Source organism: Borostomias antarcticus (genome assembly GCF_949987555.1).
Source record: "Borostomias antarcticus genome assembly, chromosome: 18".
Classification (NCBI taxonomy): Eukaryota; Metazoa; Chordata; class Actinopteri; order Stomiiformes; family Stomiidae; genus Borostomias; species Borostomias antarcticus.
Window position 1 is genome coordinate 19,934,858 of NC_140251.1, and position 21,134 is coordinate 19,955,991.

Below are 21,134 nucleotides of genomic sequence, written 5' to 3' on the forward strand. Positions count from 1 at the left end.
CCTCCAACAATACTCAGCTTCATGATAATCATCATGTCAACAAATGGGATTCCATGTAGCCATTAGGATTTTATAAAGGCCCCGTCTTGACCTATATTTAATTGCAGGGAATTTTGTTTCCCCTTTTTTATACCCCTGCGGTCACCACACCACATGGTACGATCCGTGGTTAAATTCATCAAGTGGAATCGCCCTCATGCAGAGGGACAACTGTGCTCCAGGCTGTAATTTGTCAAAGGTAGGGCGGCCAAGCAGAGCAGAGCTGAATGGACAGATAGTGTAATAAGGGGGGGGTGGAGGGCTCCTCAGTGCTCCTCCTCTGCTCTCCACAGCGCGGCTCCCCTTCCCACTTCTTGAGCGTCTGTCAGAGGCGGCGTGCAGCGGCTGTGGAGCGCATCAATGCCACAGATTGCCTAATTAGATTAAGCAAGAGGCTTTCCTGAGATAATCATTTAGCCAGCCTTTTTCCTCTAATGAAGCCTGGGCCAGGCGAGCGTGCGAGCTGAAGGTCAAACCGTCATTTCAAAGGAAGTAACGCGGTTTTGGGGCGTAACACTGTCCAGGGAAACTATCTGGACCTCCTGGACATGTGGTAGAGGCGCAGGTGTGATGGGGTTGGGTCAAGAGTTCTTTGAAAGCCGCTGTCTTCCATAACTGGTCTGGTGGTATTACCGGTGTGCTACCGGTCAAACCCTAACCTCCTGCTGCTTTGTGGAGAATGAGGAGATTTCTTGTAAGTACAATCTCTATTTTTCTGCTCAATGGTAGAATAATTATATATATATATATATATATATATATATATATATATATATATATAACCTTAAAAGGTTATATGTAGTGAGCTCTGTAAGTGTAAGTGTAGAGACTAGTTCTACCTGTAAGCTATGGTATAAGCTATTGTCCAGGGTCACTGGATAGCTGTGTTTGTCAGTCTTTAGTGGTTGATGTGATTCTATCCTCCCAAGGTGTTTTGAGTCAAGGCTTTTTAACCTCAGTCTCTCCATCACAGTGCTATTAGACTCATGGTGGCTTTCTACACCTTTCAATCCAGTCTTAAGAATCATCTTCAAGGCTGTTCTTCAAGTCTTCATGGCTGCACCATTTTTATCTCTTCCAAGGTGTTGGTAATTAGTCAGAATATTTGTCCTCTTGTGCTTTAATATCAGACCTAAAAAATGAGGCCAGTATGTGCTATTTATATTTTTAAGTTATTTTCTAATTCTGCATTTGACCTTAATGTGATGGTTCAAAATATCTAACTTTCTCAAAATTCATCAAACTTTGGATTATTATTTGCCCTAAACTGACCACTTCAGGGACATGGCAGTTTTATGTAACTGAACTAATTTTAGCCTCTCACGTCTTAACTGGACTTGGCAGTGAGTCCCTCCTCAGGGCTTCCTGTAAAGGCCAGCTGTCACTCTCCGTCCCGGTCAGGGAGTGTTAGAGGGGCTCGCCTCAAACAATCATCTCACTTCAAACACATCCATTCACAGATAAGATGATTGATCGATGTACTGATGTGAGTCAGGCTACACGATAAAATCTACTGTAGGAGAGAGACATCAGCATCGTAGCTGCTGTGTGTGTTGACCTCTGGGCTAACCTAGGGCCTGGAGGTGATGGGGAAACATCTCTCTGGGCTAACCTAGGGCCTGGAGGTGATGGGGAAACATCTCTCTGGGCTAACCTAGGGCCTGGAGGTGATGGGGAAACATCTCTCTGGGCTAACCTAGGGCCTGGAGGTGATGGGGAAACATCTCTCTGGGCTAACCTAGGGCCTGGAGGTGAAGGGGAAACATCTCTCTGGGCTAACCTAGGGCCTGGAGGTGATGGGGAAACATCTCTCTGGGCTAACCTAGGGCCTGGAGGTGATGGGGAAACATCTCTCTGGGCTAACCTAGGGCCTGGAGGTGATGGGGAAACATCTCTCTGGGCTAACCTAGGGCCTGGAGGTGATGGGGAAACATCTCTCTGGGCTAACCTAGGGCCTGGAGGTGATGGGGAAACATCTCTCTGGGCTCACCTAGGGCCTGGAGGTGATGGGGAAACATCTCTCTGGGCTAACCTAGGGCCTGGAGGTGATGGGGAAACATCTCTCTGGGCTAACCTAGGGCCTGGAGGTGATGGGGAAACATCTCTCTGGGCTAACCTAGGGCCTGGAGGTGATGGGGAAACATCTCTCTGGGCTAACCTAGGGCCTGGAGGTGATGGGGAAACATCTCTCTGGGCTAACCTAGGGCCTGGAGGTGATGGGGAAACATCTCTCTGGGCTAACCTAGGGCCTGGAGGTGATGGGGAAACATCTCTCTGGGCTAACCTAGGGCCTGGAGGTGATGGGGAAACATCTCTCTGGGCTAACCTAGGGCCTGGAGGTGATGGGGAAACATCTCTCTGGGCTAACCTAGGGCCTGGAGGTGATGGGGAAACATCTCTCGTTTAGCATTCTGGATCACGTAGACAGCAATCTACATCTCATTTAACTTCACTGCACCTCATTTATGCAAATGAAAAATGCTACTTAGTAGTTTTATAAACCAGTTTATAACATGCATCATTTTCATCCTCACCCTCAAATTAAACAGACACAACTCACCAAAACCCGACCCAGCTCACCAAAACATGACACAACTCACTAAAACCCGACCCAGCTCACCAAAACATGACACAACTCACTAAAACCCGACCCAGCTCACCAAAACATGACACAGCTCACCAAAACCCGACCCAGCTCACCAAAACATGACACAGCTCACTAAAACCCGACCCAGCTCACCAAAACATGACACAGCTCACTAAAATCTGACACAGCTCATGAAATGGTCTGTTTTCTCTCTTTTTCAGATGTAGCCTTTTAAGCACAGAGGACCTCTGCCCACATCAGCAGCCAGGATGAGAGAGAGGGTAAACAGCGATCAGACCAAGATGCTTTTCTACGTATCCAAGCCTCGCTCTCTGGAGTCAAGAAGAGCGTTCCTGAGGAATTAAACCATTTTATGGGAAACACAGGACTGAGGAATTAAGGCGGCTTCTCTGGAAAGCCTCTCCCACAGAGACCCGAAGGAACCATGGCCAACAACTCACTTCGCCGGTCGAAACATGGCCGACAAGAGGAGGCCAATCACGACGCAGACTTCGGCTGCTCGCTCAAAGAGCTGCGCTCCCTCATGGAGCTCAGAGGGGCCGAGGGAATAACTAGAATCCAAGAAAGTTATGGAGACGTCCAGGGACTTTGCTCCAGATTAAGAACGTCACCTGTGGAGGGTAAATATGCTATGCATTTTCAGTTGGGGCATTAACCAAGTAGTTGTAGTATGGTATTACCCAATAAGGAATTGGTCCAACCCTGCTCCCAAGCCCAGTGTCAGGGTCACATTTCAGAAGTTAGCGAGATAAGAATGGTTACGTCCTTTCATGACTGTCTGGCATGACTGTGAACATTTTGAGTTGAGAATCTTTGGCCGAAGTAAAAACAAGTACCAGTGGGTTCTGAGTGGGACTGTTTTCCAGGTGATGTTGGATCCTCCATAAAGCTTCGCACCAATTTCCTACCGTTAAAGAGTACTCAGAAACAGGCCCAGTTATTATGAATATTATATATATAGAGTTATTATATATGTCATTGATAACTCCTGCTTTATTATTCTCAAGAGATGTGCTACTTTTTGCACCATGTCTCGAGTACTTTGTGTGGTTGAATCTTGGGATAGGAGGGGGGGTGTTCTGAGTGGTATGGGTGTGTACTCTCTGAGACAGAGGGGGGGGGGGTTCTGAGTGGTATATGGGTGTGTACTCTGAGACAGAGGGGGGGTGTTCTGAGTGGTGTATGGGTGTGTACTCTGAGACAGAGGGGGGGTGTTCTGAGTGGTATGGGTGTGTACTCTGAGACAGAGGGGGGGTGTTCTGAGTGGTGTATGGGTGTGTACTCTGAGACAGAGGGGGGTGTTCTGAGTGGTATGGGTGTGTACTCTGAGACAGAGGGGGGGTGTTCTGAGTGGTATGGGTGTGTACTCTGAGACAGAGGGGGGGTGTTCTGAGTGGTATGGGTGTGTACTCTGAGACAGAGGGGGGTGTTCTGAGTGGTGTATGGGTGTGTACTCTGAGACAGAGGGGGGGTGTTCTGAGAGGTATGGGTGTGTACTCTGAGACAGAGGGGGGTGTTCTGAGTGGTATATGGGTGTGTACTCTGAGACAGAGGGGGGGTGTTCTGAGTGGTATATGGGTGTGTACTCTGAGACAGAGGGGGGGTGTTCTGAGTGGTATATGGGTGTGTACTCTGAGACAGAGGGGGGGTGTTCTGAGTGGTATGGGTGTGTACTCTGAGACAGAGGGGGGGTGTTCTGAGTGGTATATGGGTGTGTACTCTGAGACAGAGGGGGGGGGGGTGCTCTGAGTGGATTATGGGTATGCACTCTGCAGGCCTGACTGTCACTTCCTGCACTCTGGGGAAAAGCATCTTGGTTTTCACACAACATGGCCGCCTGTGGTGACAAATGTCAGAGATTCATGTGTTTTGGACGCGCAGAGTTCAGAGACAGAGAGGAGGCCTCTAAGCAAGAAACAACTGGCCCTGGGCAGGTCCTGCTCTGACACTCCTGATGCCCTTGGAGAGATTTTCAACCCCACCCCCACTGCAAGATTACAAAGCAAGCAGACTGTTAGGGTAACCCTGATAAATTAACAGAACAATTACTACGCTTGTTTCCAAATGTTCCTAAAGCTCAGCAGGCAGAGCTAACCACTTGAGAAACGGGAGAAAATAGCTAGTTACTTTAGTTTACCATTGTATGCTGTTTGATTTATATTTACTCAGCTAATTAGGATTATTTACCACAATACAGTAATACATTTCACATATTGAGTTTGTTGAATTATTAGGTAATAATTAATTATTTAAGATTTCCTCAAATACATATTTAAAAGGTGTCAGTGATGACTCATTTGAAAGACATTAGTAGGCTTAAATTATAGTCTGGGGGTTATTTAAATGAAGTTGTTTCAGTTTATATTATTTGGATTAAATGCTTAAATTCTGTGTATGCTTTTTTTAAATCACTGTCGGTGTAGCCGTTTCCTGTATATGGGAAATACCACAGCAAAATTATGGCAAAACCTCAAAGACATCACTGGACATTTTTGCCCTTTGAAGTTTTGCTGCAATTTTGCAGCTTTATTTCCCATACAGGAAACGGCTACATTGACAGTACTTTAAAAAAAAAAGGCTACAGACATAATTTAATAATAATAATAATAATAATAAACTGTATTTGTATAGCACCTTTAAAAAATGCAGCTCAAAGTGCTTTACATCAAAGAAATGACATTCATAGAGTGCTTCACATAAAAAATAGACAGAAAAAGAACATTAAAACAGGGAAAGCAGTTAATCCAAATAATATCAACTGAAACAGGCATGACTGTGCCCCCGTAAAACAAGTTCTCTTCTGATGATCAGACATGAGCTCATTACATTCATCAATCACATGATTGAAAGTAATTGAGTTACTCTCAAAATGGGCATTTGTTAGATAAACCAAGTGCACCACATGTATTTTACAGTATTTGCAGGAGGTAATTGACCCAGGCCTTGTTGAGATTGAAAAGATTCATCTCATGAATAGTTCACTACACTGTTGTCTGAAATGCTGATCATGAACATGTGTCTACTTGGAGGCCATGTTAATTGAAAGTGAATGGTTGATGGATGGTGTCCTGTCAGAAGCCAGAGCAGCAGTGAACTAGAGTGATATCAGCCATCACTCTCAACTAACATGGCCTCCAAGTACACATGTTCACTCTCAGCTAACATGGCCTCCAAGTAGACATGTTCACTCTCAACTAACATGGCCTCCAAGTAGAGCCATGTTCACTCTCAACTAACATGGCCTCCAAGTACACATGTTCACTCTCAACTAACATGGCCTCCAAGTACCCATGTTCACTCTCAACTAACATGGCCTCCAAGTAGAGCCATGTTCACTCTCAACTAACATGGCCTCCAAGTACACATGTTCACTCTCAACTAACATGGCCTCCAAGTACACATGTTCACTCTCAGCTAACATGGCCTCCAAGTAGACCCATGTTCACTCTCAGCTAACATGGCCTCCAAGTAGACCCATGTTCACTCTCAACTAACATGGCCTCCAAGTAGACCCATGTTCACTCTCAACTAACATGGCCTCCAAGTACCCATGTTCACTCTCAACTAACACGGCCTCCAAGTAGACCCATGTTCACTCTCAACTAACATGGCCTCCAAGTAGACCCATGTTCACTCTCAGCTAACATGGCCTCCAAGTACACATGTTCACTCTCAGCTAACATGGCCTCCAAGTAGACCCATGTTCACTCTCAACTAACATGGCCTCCAAGTAGACCCATGTTCACTCTCAACTAACATGGCCTCCAAGTACACATGTTCACTCTCAACTAACATGGCCTCCAAGTACACATGTTCACTCTCAGCTAACATGGCCTCCAAGTACCCATGTTCACTCTCAACTAACATGGCCTCCAAGTACACATGTTCACTCTCAACTAACATGGCCTCCAAGTACACATGTTCACTCTCAACTAACATGGCCTCCAAGTAGACCCATGTTCCCTCTCAACTAACATGGTGGCTGGGGTGCAGCCCTGCGCGTTGCTCTGCATAATCACTTTGGTGACCTTTGTTTATCTCTTGGGGGATGGGGTGGGATTGTGAATGTGATCCCAGATTAAACAACACATTTCCATTGCTCTCTCTCTCTTCTCTCTCTCTCTCTCTCTCTCTCTCTCTCTCTCTCTCTCTCTCTCTCTCTCTCTCTCTCTCTCTCTGAGAGAGATCAGACGATAAAATGTTTTGGTCTTGTGTGTGTGTGGCACATTTATGCCAGACGACTTAAAAACAGAATAGCTGTCATACAGTAGTTGCGTTTTCAAATATCGGAGGGAGTTGAAATGCACTCAGTGGCCACTTTATCAGGCACACCTCTCTAGTAACGGGTAGGACCCCCATTTTGTCTCCAGAGCAGTCTAAATTCTTTGTGACATGGATTCTACAAGGGGCCTTTCTGTACACCTCTGTTATTATTTGAGTATGTGTCTTTCTCTGAGCTTGAATGAGTCTGGCCGGTCACCTCTGACCTCTCTGACCTCTCTGACCTCTCATTAACAAGGTGTTTTCACCCACAGAACGGACGCTCGCTGAAAGTTTTTTGTTTATCACACCATTCTCATTAAACTCCAGAGTCAGTTAACCTGATGCGCCAGATGGTTTGCTTTGCATAACTGTCTGGGAACTCTCCGTTGGAAACTGTTTGGAAAAGGGCGGGCACTTAAAAAAATATATTTTTGCAGGTGATAGGATGAACCATCTGAAAAAAATCGGAAAAGGTCTATCAGACGCTAACTTCAACCGCTCCTCTGTGTTATAAACCCGACCAGCGTAGCTGTATTTCAAATTCCTCAGAACCAACGCTGATTGGCGAGATCGTTTTCCGAGCTGGCCCAAACGGATCTCTATGGAGAGTATCCAGACTGATTAGGAAAAGAAACAGAATGTGAGCTGGCATGATCAGGATGGTCTCCCGAGGCTAAGAGACTGTAGGAGGGCAGCTCTTTCCAAGATGCTAGAACCGCCACGTCTGGCACCAACAATCACACCTCGGTCAAAGTCACTTCGATCACGCGTCTTGCCCATTCTGATGCTCGGTCAAATGATAACTAAACCTCTTTACCGTGTCTACATGGCGCTTTATATATTGAGTTGCAGCCACACAAATCCAGTTTGGAGGAGCAGGCTATTTGTATCAACGAGCAGGTGTACCTATGAGTGAGTGTTAAGTGACAGCTGAGTGTTTGTAAATGTGACCTCCGCTGCTTCCTTAACAAGACGAAGTGAGTGCCAGGGCCCAAGGGTTCTGCAAGGGTACTCAGTACCCTATTCTGTCCTTGACATTTGCATCGTCATTATTTATTCATTCACGATGCCCCTGTCACGCACACGCAGTAAACACCCGTTCCTCCGCCTCTATGACTCACCCACTGAGATGGGACCGACAAAGAGCACTGAAATGTCACTAGCAGCTTGACTACGTTGGAAAATCCATTAGACTGACACATGAAGACGCACAGCACACACCACTGCTCCACTATACAGTAACAGTGACAGGTGGGGGCAGATTGATTTACCCTCAGTAATCCCACTCACCTTAACCCACCCAGCATTGATGCTCGGTTCAGAGCAATCTGTCACGCTCCTAGAAAGTTTTTTTTTTTTTTTTATTCATTACTCTCTTATACTGTATGTATGTGTGTGCATTTTATTCTCAAAACCCATTCGCCCAACAAATGAGAGGTTCTCACATCTACTTCAGTGATTGGTGGAAGCCAGACCACAGGTGCGGTCGTACAGGGCTGAGCTCCGCTGCTCTCGCTCTCACAGGCAGCAGCAGCGCTAACCCTAACCCTAACCCACGGGAGCCGTTTGACCTGCGTCCCACTGGTAACCATGGAGTCATCGGTGTCCAGGGGGAGACTTCAAGTCACGTCTTGTCTCATGAGGTTGATATAAAAAGCACCGGGCTCTAGTCTCGTCCTGAGGGACTGGAAGCCCATGTGTAGCCTGCTAAACCATGTGTGACCTTCCGACAGCTCTCTTTGTTTAGCTCTCCTCACTATTTCTGCTCTCATCACAAATTAACTAGCCATTACCCATAAATAGTTCCTAATACATTTCTTCAGCCAACAGCTGTAATGCTCACCTGTCTGAACAGGTATGCCTTGATTATTGTGTCGATGGAAATTTCTAGTTGAAACAGTTCACTGGTCAGGATTCTCAACCTGCTGCGACCGCATACTGGATGTTGACACACACAGACACACGTTAAAGGTGCAGTATGCAGTTTGGCTCAGAAGATCTTTTTGTTATCTTTTTTGCAATTCTCATTATATCCCGACAGTAATCAATAAATAAAGTGCTCTGACACTAAAATGAAATCTGTGGAAGTTGCACGACTGTAATAAGTGTGTCCAATCATTTTGAGTTACCACCTTGAAATGATTGGAAGTCCTACCTGCCTGTCAACCTGCCTACCTGCCTAGTGAGTGTTATTTGTTTTGCCCCAGTTTGGAGGAGGGGCTTTGGAGGCCTGAAGGGAGGGGCGGGGAAGGGAGTTGGAGGCCTGAAGGGAGTCTAACAGGAAATCACAAAGTGCATAGGCTACTGCACCTTTAAAGGCATATGGTGTGTAGGCAGCAAAGATGGAACCCAAACGCAGACAGAAGCAGGCGAACCCGGTTCAGTCAGGTTTAATCCAGGAAGTCAGATTACCACAGGGACATAAAGGAGAGTAACGCAGAGTAACAACAAACAACTAAACAGGGACACTAACGAGGGAAATAAGGTGCAAGGTAAACATAACGAGACACAGGTCCAGACAATCACAGACAGTGAGAGGTTAATGGAACAAAACCGAGGCACAGCAGGAAGACACACACAAGGCCAGAGGGGTAGGGGACTAGGGCTGGAGCCTGGGGAGCTGGAGCTGGGGAACTAGGGCCAGGGCTGGAGTAGGGTGGAACGTGAGAAGTGTACAGTAAGGCTAATACAACATAACTAGAAAGTACATTTCCTGGAGAAAATGTGAGGTGGGCTAGCTGCTGCAGCTGTATGTAACAGCTACTGCTAGAACTACTACGGACCAGGCAATCTCCATGCACCCATCGGTGAAGACCGTGTGTCTCTAGCCCACTCAGGGGCTGAGTTGTGGGGCCCGTGGCGTGGATAGTGGCGTGCTGGTTAGGCCCCGCCCCCTTGCATCACAGCTAGTCGGGGACAGTACAGTGACCTCTGGGCAATTTCCATGCATCCACCAATGAAGACTGTGTGTCTCTAGCCCACTCAGGGGTTGAGTTGTGGGGCCCGTGGCGTGGATAGTGGCGAGGTGATGAGACTCCACCCCCTCAGGTCAGAGCAAGTCGGGGACAGCGTACCCCTCTCCGGGCCACCTACCTGACTCCACCATGAAGACCTCCGGGCAGTCTCCTTGCACCCACTGGTGAAGACTGTGTGTCTCTAGCTCAATCAGGGGCTGAGTTGTGGGGTCTGTGGCGTAGTGGCGAGACTCCGCCCCCTTGGGTCAGAGCCGATCATGGACAGTGTAGGCCATGCCGGGCTACCCACCTGCCTTCACCAGTGAAGACCGTGTGTCTCTAGCCACCTCAGAGACTGTGTTGTGAGGTCCGCGGCGTGGATAGTGGCGTGATGGCGAGACTCCGCCCCCTCCGGTCAGAGAAGGTCGGGGGCAGTGCACTGACATCCGGGCAATCTCCATGCACCCAACAGTGAAGACCGTGTGTCTGTAGCTCACTCAGGGGCTAAGATGTGGGGACAGTGGCGTGGATAGTGGCGTGGTGACGAGACTCCGCCCCCTCAGGTCAGAGCCGGTCGAGGACAGTGTACTGCTCCCCGGACCACCCACATGCACCCAACCATGAAAACTGCGTCTTTAGCCAACTCAGGGTCTGAGATGTGGTGACGGTGGCGTGGATAGTGGCGTGGTGGCGAGACTCCGCCCCCTCAGGTCAGAGGTTGTGGGGGGCAGGTCAGTGATTGCCAGGCCATCCCCATGCACCCCTCATTGGAGACCATGTGTCTATAGCCCACTCCGGGGCCGAGCAGTAGCTGTAGAGGTGTTGTATGGAAGTTGAGGTTAGAAGCAGTAGCAGTGAGAAGCAGAAGGTGTTTGTTATAAGTACTGCTAGTACTACACTCAAAAATAGATAAGACCACTCATCATAACTCATAGTTTTATTGAGTTCAATAGCTGAAAGAGGAGAAAATATATTAATATGAGTTTGCAGCCTGAAAAAGAGTGTCATTCTGAATATTTCTTTGAATATAAGGAAGGAAGGAAGGAAGGAAGGAAGGAAGGAAGGAAGGAAGGAAGGAAGGAAGGAAGGAAGGAAAGAAAGAAAGAAAGAGAATGTGAGCATCCTCTCATTCACTTCAATGGAAAGGCATGTCCGATTCAGACAGCTCTCTCTCAAAAAGTATAAATGTCACAGCCTAGATGTTGACACCGTAGGAAATTCTGAGAAAATGCTGAACATTTTAGGCTATGATATGTCCATGTAGCTTAAAAACTGTAGGCATGGCAACGAGTTAGAAAAAGGGTAAAAATTAGCAGCTCAAAAGGTGGAGTGTGGGCCAATACATTTCAATGAGGAGCGCAGTTGCCGAACAAATCATCATACAGCGAAAAGTCACACGGCTTAGATACTTACATTGTACGAATCAGCACAGTTATGGGAACGTTTCGATATATAATATGTGTATGAGCTGTTAAAACTGTAGGCATAGCGACAAGTTAGAAAAAGAGTAAAAATGCAAAATTAGCAGCTCAAAAGCTAGAGTGCGTTGACATACGTTTCAATGAGGAGCGCAGTTGCCGAACAAATCGTCATACATCGAAAACTCACACTGCTTAGATACTTACATTGCACGAATCAGCACAGTTGTGTGAATGTTTTGATGTATAACGTGTGTGAGCTTTCAAAACTGTAGGAGTGCCAGCAGTTTACAAAATGTGTGAATATTTTCAAAGCAACAGCTGCCCCCACTCTAAAAGCATAATGATACTGAACATTCCAAAAGCAGTTTCAATGGGACAAAAAATAGTTTTAAAAGTTAAATTACTAAAAAACTATAAAAAATATCAAAAATCTGAATGGATCCGTTCAAGAGCTGAACGTCATGAACATTTTAAAGTTTGAATGAAGTTTCTAGCACAAAGTATGAAGAACTAGTTAAGGTTCAGTAAGAAAGAAAGAAAGAAAGAAAGAAAGAAAGAAAGAAAGAAAGAAAGAAAGAAAGAAAGAAAGAAAGAAAGAAAGAAAGAAAGAAAGAAAGAAAGAAAGAAAGAAATAGTGGAAATATCACAAGTTGGTGAACTGAACCAGTTAGAACCAGGTGATGGTCTTTTTTACAAGTTAGCCCACCTAACTATGGATTCACACTAGTAACATCCCTCTTCCAGCTTTTAAACCAGGATTGTTGTCTTTCCATAATAGCTCTGAGACTGTTGGTCTGCTGTATGTTGCAGAGTGAAGCCCTGCTGTGCTATTCACATTCACTGAGCTTCACAGTCATGCTGCGGAATAGATTTATCACTATAGAGCACTACTACCCATGATGCACCTACAGTACAGTGTGTGTGAGGGTCTGTTAGGATGAGTTAGAGCCAGATGAGGGTCTGTTAGAACCAGATGAGGGTCCGTTAGAACCAGATGAGGGTCCGTTAGAGCCAGATGAGGGTCTGTTAGAGCCAGATGATGGTCTGTTAGAACCAGATGAGGGTCTGTTAGAACCAGGTGAGGGTCTGTTAGAGCCAGATGAGGGTCTGTTAGAACCAGATGAGGGTCTGTTAGAACCAGATGAGGGTCTGTTAGAACCAGATGAGAGTCTGTTAGAGCCAGATGAGAGTCTGTTAGAACCAGATGATGGTCTGTTAGAACCAGATGAGGGTCTTGTAGAACCAGATGAGGGTCTGTTAGAACCAGGCGAGTGTCTGTTCAGAACCAGATAAATATCAGCTAGAACAGTTAGAACCAGGTGAGTGTCTGTTTGAACCAGTTAGAACCAGGTGATGGTCTTTTAGAACCAGGTGAGGGTCTGTCACAACTAGGTAGAACCAGGTGAGGGTCTGTTAACCACATGAGGGTCTGTTAGAACCAGGTGAGGGTCTGTTAGAACCAGGTGAGGGTCCGTTAGAGCCAGATGAGGGTCTGTTAGAACCAGGTGAGGGTCTGTTAGAACCAGGTGAGGGTCCGTTAGAGCCAGATGAGGGTCTGTTAGAACCAGATGTGGGTTTGTTAGAACCAGTTGTGGGTCTGTTAACCAGGTGAGGGTCTGTTAGAACCAGGTGAGGGTCCGTTAGAACCAGATGAGGGTCTGTTAGAACCACATGAGGGTATGTTAGAACCAGGTGAGGGTCTGCTAGAACCAGGTGAGGGTCCGTTAGAGCCAGATGAGGGTCTGTTAGAACCAGGTGAGGGTCCGTTAGAGCCAGATGAGGGTCTGTTAGAACCAGACGTGGGTTTGTTAGAACCAGTTGTGGGTCTGTTAACCAGGTGAGGGTCTGTTAGAGCCAGATGAGGGTCTGTTAGAACCAGACGTGGGTTTGTTAGAACCAGTTGTGGGTCTGTTAACCAGGTGAGGGTCTGTTAGAACCAGATGAGGGTCTGTTAGAACCAGATGTGGGTTTGTTAGAACCAGTTGTGGGTCTGTTAGAACCAGGCATGGGTCTGTTAGAAGGTTCTCCCCGTGTTCGCAAGGGTTTCCTCCCAAGAACCCAATACGAAAAACATGCAGAAGAACAGAGGCTCTTCAGTCCGGTCCCTGACCAGGACCTGGACTGAGCACTTGGACTTGGGCCCTGGGTGCCACTGATGAGGCGGCCCACTGCTCCTGGCTGCCCCTGGAGGAGGACAGCTTGGATGGAAAAATGTAGAGGACAAATTCCACTGCCGACCTGAAGTTGCGTGTGTGTGTTGTGTGCAGTGTGTAACTGTGTGTCACTTGCCGTGTGGCAGATTAAAGACCTCTTGAGGTCCTGTAATTATAATTATAGTTTTTATACAAAGCCATTTCCAAGCAAGTCCCGCAAGAGCATTCTATAGACCAGAGAAAGCTTTATTTTCGAAACTATAAAATGCAACAATGGTAGTTAGATGGCTTCATACTGATGAGTTAGATACATTTATTTACTACAGACGCTGATTGGTGTCCTTCTCTTTCCAGGGTTAGGAGGTCAGTCTGACGACATTGCCAGAAGAAAAGAAGAGTTTGGAAAGAACCTTATACCTCCCAAAAAGCCAAAAACCTTTCTTCAGTTAGTGTGGGAAGCGTTGCAAGACGTGACGCTGATCATCCTAGAGGTGGCAGCCATCGTATCACTAGGCCTTTCTTTTTACAGACCTCCAGATGCCGAAAGAGAGAGTAAGTATCTCCTCTTGTTTTTGTTTTTGTCTGTCTTCAACAAAGTCACCTGGGTGGAGAAGCCATTTTTGTTGAAGTGATTAATAACTGGATGATCAATATTCCCAGAGGAATACACACTGCACTGCCAGTTGCCATTGGTGACTTGGCAGATAGCCTATAGGGAGTCTTTTTGACACGTGGCTGGAATTCAGGTCAGACCTACTGTACAGTAAATAAATAGATGTTATTAATTATTCAGACTTCCCTGCTGTAGTTTTATCTCTGTGAACGGTTGTGTGACCTCAAAGCACCATCACCTTACTGACATAATGGTATAATTTAATACAAACTGTACATGTTTCATAACACTTCAGAGTAACCTGGTGAATGCCACTTCAGATTCTGTCGACAAGTGCACTGTAGTTGGAAGTCAAAAGACTTTTTACAGATCGATTCGCTTGAATGAATCTATAATTTGACTAATCAGTGTTCCTCCTATTAGCCAGACACCGGACTTTCTTGGATTGTAATTTCATCGACACACCTATGATCAGACCTCAACATGACCTACCAGACCTAAACATGACCTACCAGACCTACGATCAGACCTAAACATGACCTACCAGACCTCAACATGACCTACCAGACCTACGATCAGACCTCAACATGACCTACCAGACCTACGATCAGACCTAAACATGACCTACCAGACCTCAACATGACCTACCAGACCTCAACATGACCTACCAGACCTACGATCAGACCTCAACAGGACCTATCAGACCTCAACATGACCTAATGACCTACGATCAGACCTCAACATGACCTATCAGACCTCAACATGACCTACAGATCTACAATCAGACCTCAACATGACCTACCAGACCTCAACATGACCTACCAGACCTCAACATGACCAACCAGACCTACGATCAGACCTCAACATGACCTACCAGACCTCAACATGACCTACCAGACCTACGATCAGACCTCAACATGACCTATCAGACCTCAACATGACCTAATGGACTACGATCAGACCTTAACATGACCTACCAGACCTCAACATGACCTACAGACCTACAATCAGACCTCAACATGACCTATCAGACCTCAACATGACCTACAGACCTACAATCAGACCTCAACATGACCTATCAGACCTCAACATGACCTACCAGACCTACGATCAGACCTAAACATGACCTACAGACCTACGATCAGACCTAAACATGACCTACCAGACCTCAACATGACCTACCAGACCTACGATCAGACCTCAACATGACCTTTCAGACCTCAACATGACCTACCAGACCTACGATCAGACCTAAACATGACCTACCAGACCTCAACATGACCTACCAGACCTCAACATGACCTACCAGACCTCAACATGACCTACCAGACCTACGATCAGACCTAAACATGACCTACCAGATCTACGATCAGACCTAAACATGACCTACCAGGACCTACTATCAGACCTCAACATGACCTACAGTACCAGACCTACTATCAGACCTCAACATGACCTACCAGACCTCAACATGACCTACAGACCTACGATCAGACCTCAACATGACCTATGATCAGACCTCAACATGACCTACAGACCTACGATCAGACCTCAACATGACCTATCAGACCTCAACATGACCTACCACACCTACGATCAGACCTCAACATGACCTATCAGACCTCAACATGACCTACAGACCTACGATCAGACCTCAACATGACCTACCAGACCTCAACATGACCTACCAGACCTCAACATGACCTACCAGACCTCAACATGACCTACCAGACCTACGATCAGACCTCAACATGACCTACCAGACCTCAACATGACCTACCAGACCTCAACATGACCTACCAGACCTAAACATGACCTAATGACCTACGATCAGACCTCAACATGACCTACCAGACCTCAACATGACCTAATGACCTACGATCAGACCTCAACATGACCTATCAGACCTCAACATGACCTACAGACCTACTATCAGACCTAAACATGACCTACCAGACCTACGATCAGACCTCAACATGACCTACCAGACCTACTATCAGACCTCAACATGACCTATCAGACCTCAACATGACCTACAGACCTACGATCAGAGCTCAACATGACCTACCAGACCTCAACATGACCTACCAGGACCTACTATCAGACCTCAACATGACCTACCAGACCTAAACATGACCTAATGACCTACGATCAGACCTAAACATGACCTATCAGACCTCAACATGACCTACCAGACCTCAACATGACCTACCAGACCTCAACATGACCTACCAGACCTCAACATGACCTACCAGGACCTACTATCAGACCTCAACATGACCTACCAGACCTCAACATGACCTACCAGACCTCAACATGACCTACCAGACCTCCGATCAGACTTCAACACAGCTCAGGCAGAAGCAGCACCAGTAGAGGACAGTCAGGGAAGAGATTAAAATATCCGCTCACTGTTCCGCTCCCAAAGTGATGCTCATTAAAGCTAGTTTATTGGGATATTCCCAAACTCCAACACCATTCTCCATAGATAATTGACCCGCGAGTCGCAACATACGCATAACTGAACCGTTACGTCCCGGTTCCGGTCTTGGGAGCGATGGACGCCCGGGCACGCTGAGATCACAGTCCTCCATCCCTTCTTCTCCAGATTGCGGGAACGCGGTCGGAGGGGTGGAGGACGAGGGCGAGGCGGACACGGGCTGGATCGAGGGCGCCGCCATCCTGCTGTCAGTGGTGTGCGTGGTGCTGGTGACGGCCTTCAACGACTGGTCCAAGGAGAAGCAGTTCCGCGGGCTGCAGAGCCGCATCGAGCAGGAGCAGCGCTTCTCCTTGGTCCGCGGAGGACAGATCATCCAGGTTCCGGTGACGGAGATCGTGGTCGGGGACATAGCGCAGGTCAAATACGGTAAACAACGCCTGCCGCTGGGCACTTACAGTTACACACACAAACACACACACACACACACACACACACACACATACACACACATTCATACACACATTCACACACACACACATTCACACACACACTCACACATTCAGACACAACACACGCCATAGATGAATCAGGAGGTATAATCCTGTCCGTTCTGTTTTTTTCTGGTAGTTGTCTACACTACAGGACACCACCTGTCTTTGGTTCCCACTCTTTAGACACGGATGATTCTAATGACAGCCACTACTAACAGATGATTCTAATGACAGTCACTACTAATGGAGGATTCTAATGACAGTCACTACTAACGGATGATTCTAATGACAGTCACTACTAACGGATGATTCTAATGACAGTCACTACTAATGGAGGATTCTAATGACAGTCACTACTAACGGATGATTCTAATGACAGTCACTACTAACGGATGATTCTAAATGACAGTCATGTCTAATGGATGATTCTAAATGACAGTCACTACTAACGGATGATTCTAATGACAGTCAGTTCTAGCGGATGATTCTAATGACAGTCACTACTAACAGATGATTCTAATGACAGTTACTACTAATGGATGATTCTAATGACAGTCAGTTCTAACGGATGATTCTAATGACAGTCAGTTCTAACGGATGATTCTAATGACAGTCACTACTAACGGATGATTCTAATGACATTCAGTTCTAACGGATAATTCTAATGACAGTCACTACTAACGGATGATTCTAATGACAGTCACTACTAATGGATGATTCTAATGACAGTCACTAATAACGGATTATTCTAATGACAGTCACTACTGACGAATGATTCTAATGAAAGTCACGTTTGGATGTGTCTCAAACAAGCACATTTCTTCCTGAAAATGAGTGGGTTTCCTGTGCACAGCCATGCTACTTCCTCCCAGGTAAATCAATGTGTTTCCTGTGCACAGCCATGCTACTTCCTCCCAGGTAAATCAATGTGTTTCCTGTGCACAGCCATGCTACTTCCTCCCAGGTAAATCAATGTGTTTCCTGTGCACAGCCATGCTACTTCCTCCCAGGTAAATCAATGTGTTTCCTGTGCACAGCCATGCTACTTCCTCCAGGGTAAATCAGTGTGGCTGCGTTCCGAATCGCCTACTACCCTACTATATAGTATGCCAAAACAGAATGTAGTATGTCCCAATACATAGTATGCCACATGCAGTATGGCAAAATTACCAGGATGACCTACTACATCCGGTCGTATTTTGCAGTATGCACGCCAGCAGGCTTTTCTGGCTATTCTGACCCACAATCCTTTGCGCAGCGGTAATGTGCATCACATGCGCGAGTTGACAGCTGTAGACGAATGTCGCGTTATGGACAGAGACGGATGTGGGCTAATTTCAAGGCGCAATGTTATGACAAGGTAGTATGTCCCAATTGGATGCCTACTGCTTGCAAAGTACGTACTTTCTAAGGGCAGCTGTAGTAGGTACTGGTAGTAAGAAGTAGAAGTATGCGATTCGGAACGCAGCCTGTGTTTCCTGTGCACAGCCATGCTACTTCCTCCAGGGTAAATCAGTGGGTTTCCTGTGCACAGCCATGCTACTTCCTCCAGGGTAAATCAGTGGGTTTCCTGTGCACAGCCATGCTACTTCCTCCAGGGTAAATCAGTGGGTTTCCTGTGCACAGCCATGCTACTTCCTCCAGGGTAAATCAGTGGGTTTCCTGTGCACAGCCATGCTACTTCCTCCAGGGTAAATCAGTGGGTTTCCTGTGCACAGCCATGCTACTTCCTCCAGGGTGGAGCTGGGCAGGAACAAACAGATATGAAATACAAGTGATCCAGCCCCCACCAGGAGAGTTGGAATTGACCTTCATTTAATTAATATACAAAATATGAGGGCGAACAGCGTGTTTCGCACTGTGGCTTCCTCAGGTTCACACATCTCTTCATCTTTGTGTGTGTGTGGTTGCAGGTGACCTTCTCCCTGCCGATGGCGTTCTCATCCAGGGCAACGATCTGAAGATGGACGAGAGCTCTCTCACAGGGGAGTCAGATCACGTCAAGAAGACGCTGGATAGAGACCCCATGCTGCTGTCAGGTACCGAGAAACCTTCCATCTACCTCATTAACATGTCAGCTACAGAGAAACCTTCCATCTACCTCATTAACATGTCAGCTACAGAGAAACCTTCCATCTACCTCATTAACATGTCAGCTACAGAGAAACGTTCCATCTGCCTCATTAACATGTCAGCTACAGAGAAACCTTCCATCTACCTGATTAACATGTCAGCTACAGAGAAACCTTCCATCTGCCTCATTAACATGTCAGCTACAGAGAAACCTTTCATCTACCTCATTAACATGTCAGCTACAGAGAAACCTTCCATCTACCTCATTAACATGTCAGCTACAGAGAAACCTTCCATCTGCCTCATTAACATGTCAGCTACAGAGAAACCTTCCATCTACCTCATTAACATGTCAGCTACAGAGAAACCTTCCATCTGCCTCATTAACATGTCAGCTACAGAGAAACCTTCCATCTGCTTCATTAACATGTCAACTACAGAGAAACCTTCCATCTACCTCATTAACATGTCAGCTACAGAGAAACCTTCCATCTACCTCATTAACATGTCAGCTACAGAGAAACCTTTCATCTACCTCATTAACATGTCAGCTACAGAAGCCTCATGTTTTCTAGAGGGTCTCTGATATTTTAGCCTTTGAATGTCATAATGCTAAATGATTAATGGACTGCAATTATATAGTGCTTTTATCCGAGCACTTTAGAAAGACCTCTCATTCAGCTATTCACACACCAAATGACGACAGCTGCCATGCAAGATGCAAGCCTGCTCGTTATTATTTTTATTTTATTTTCTATAACATCATTAAAGCGAGTGAGTGGGGGATTGTAGGAAGTGTGGTTCTTAAAATGCAGTGCCAATTTTATCACGACCAGAGATGTTGCTTTAGGGCTGAAGTATTTAACACTGCCAATTTTATTTCTAAGGCCTGGAATAGAAGGCAGTCTCAGCTTTGTAAGTAAGATATGTCAGGCTCTCCTGACATGATGTGAGTTCACACAGGCGTATTTATGTAGTTTGGTGGTAGTTTGTTTTATGCTGTATTATAAATACTTTGTGAACTGATGCTTATTTTAGTTCTATGTTTGATCTGTGTTCATGAAAACTCAGTGGAAAGTGTCTACTGCCCCACCCGTAAGTCCGTATGGGCGGGGCTTCATCTGAAGCACGTCACTTAAATAAAGGAATCAATCAAATCATGCATTTGCGATAGTTTCAGTTGTCAGACTCTTAGTCAGGTATGTATCCCATTCAGCCCAGCAGTGTGCCCCAGGGTAAACGGGGTATTGCCATTAGTTCAGTACTGTATGCTGTTTACAATATCTACAGTCCCCATTGGTTCAGGAGGGGAGGCTCTTTAAGAAGCCAGCATCTTGTAATTGCCTTCTTGATACCATATTCATTTTTAGTAAATATGTGTCTCTAATAGAGGATGGGACGTAGAGATATGGGCATGATCTGCCATTAAAGGGCCACAGTCACGCTTGTTTCAGTTGATATTTGGATTAAATGCTTACATTCTGTGTGTAGCCTTTTTAAAAATCACCGTCAGTGTAGCTGTTTCCCTACATGGAAGATGAAATCACAGAAAAACGTCGAAGGGCACACATGTCCAGTGGTTTTATTGATTGGGCTAATGGTTCAGTGAATAAACGGAAGTCCTGTCTAGCCGGCCCCCCTGGTGGGATCCTCGCTGTAGCAGCCAGGTCCATGACCATTCATCTGGATTCTACTGGTGGGGGAGTTGTAGAGTTTTAATACATTATCAATCTCTTGCCGAAACCAAATTTCAATCAAATACCCAATTAGAGATTGCTTTCTAAGTTTCCTTGATAGATATCTCTTTTATGAGTTCATTGTTATGTCATTTCTTAATAGAGGGGAGATCCGACTGTTCGGAAATGGTTCTAATGTACGAGCCTCCATTTTATCTGTCTGACTGTACAAGGACCTGTCATATGTTTCAAAGCTTTTTGAATGCCATCCAGTTTCCATGTTATTTCGATTCTGAGTCTCTTATTTCATGAATAGTATTTTCTTCTTGTTGTTTGCATCGTCTCCAGGCTAGCAGCTGTGTTGTTTTGAACCTGTCTCATAATATTTTTGCCTCATGAACCT

General features: G+C 46.0%; 1 protein-coding gene across 2 annotated transcripts in view; it reads left to right on the forward strand.

The window, feature by feature from the left end:
• Positions 1–3,071: 3,071 nt before the first annotated feature.
• Positions 3,072–21,134, forward strand: part of LOC311321181 (plasma membrane calcium-transporting ATPase 1-like) — a gene marked incomplete at both ends in the record, with an annotated part of 48,982 nt that continues 30,919 nt past the window's right edge. For both annotated transcript variants that reach the window (XM_084453116.1, XM_084453117.1), the window contains 4 exons: positions 3,072–3,267; positions 13,793–13,990; positions 16,660–16,917; positions 18,896–19,021. In XM_084453116.1, the coding sequence (XP_084309242.1) occupies positions 3,072–3,267; positions 13,793–13,990; positions 16,660–16,917; positions 18,896–19,021 (778 nt within the window). The remainder of the gene's footprint in view (positions 3,268–13,792; positions 13,991–16,659; positions 16,918–18,895; positions 19,022–21,134) is intronic.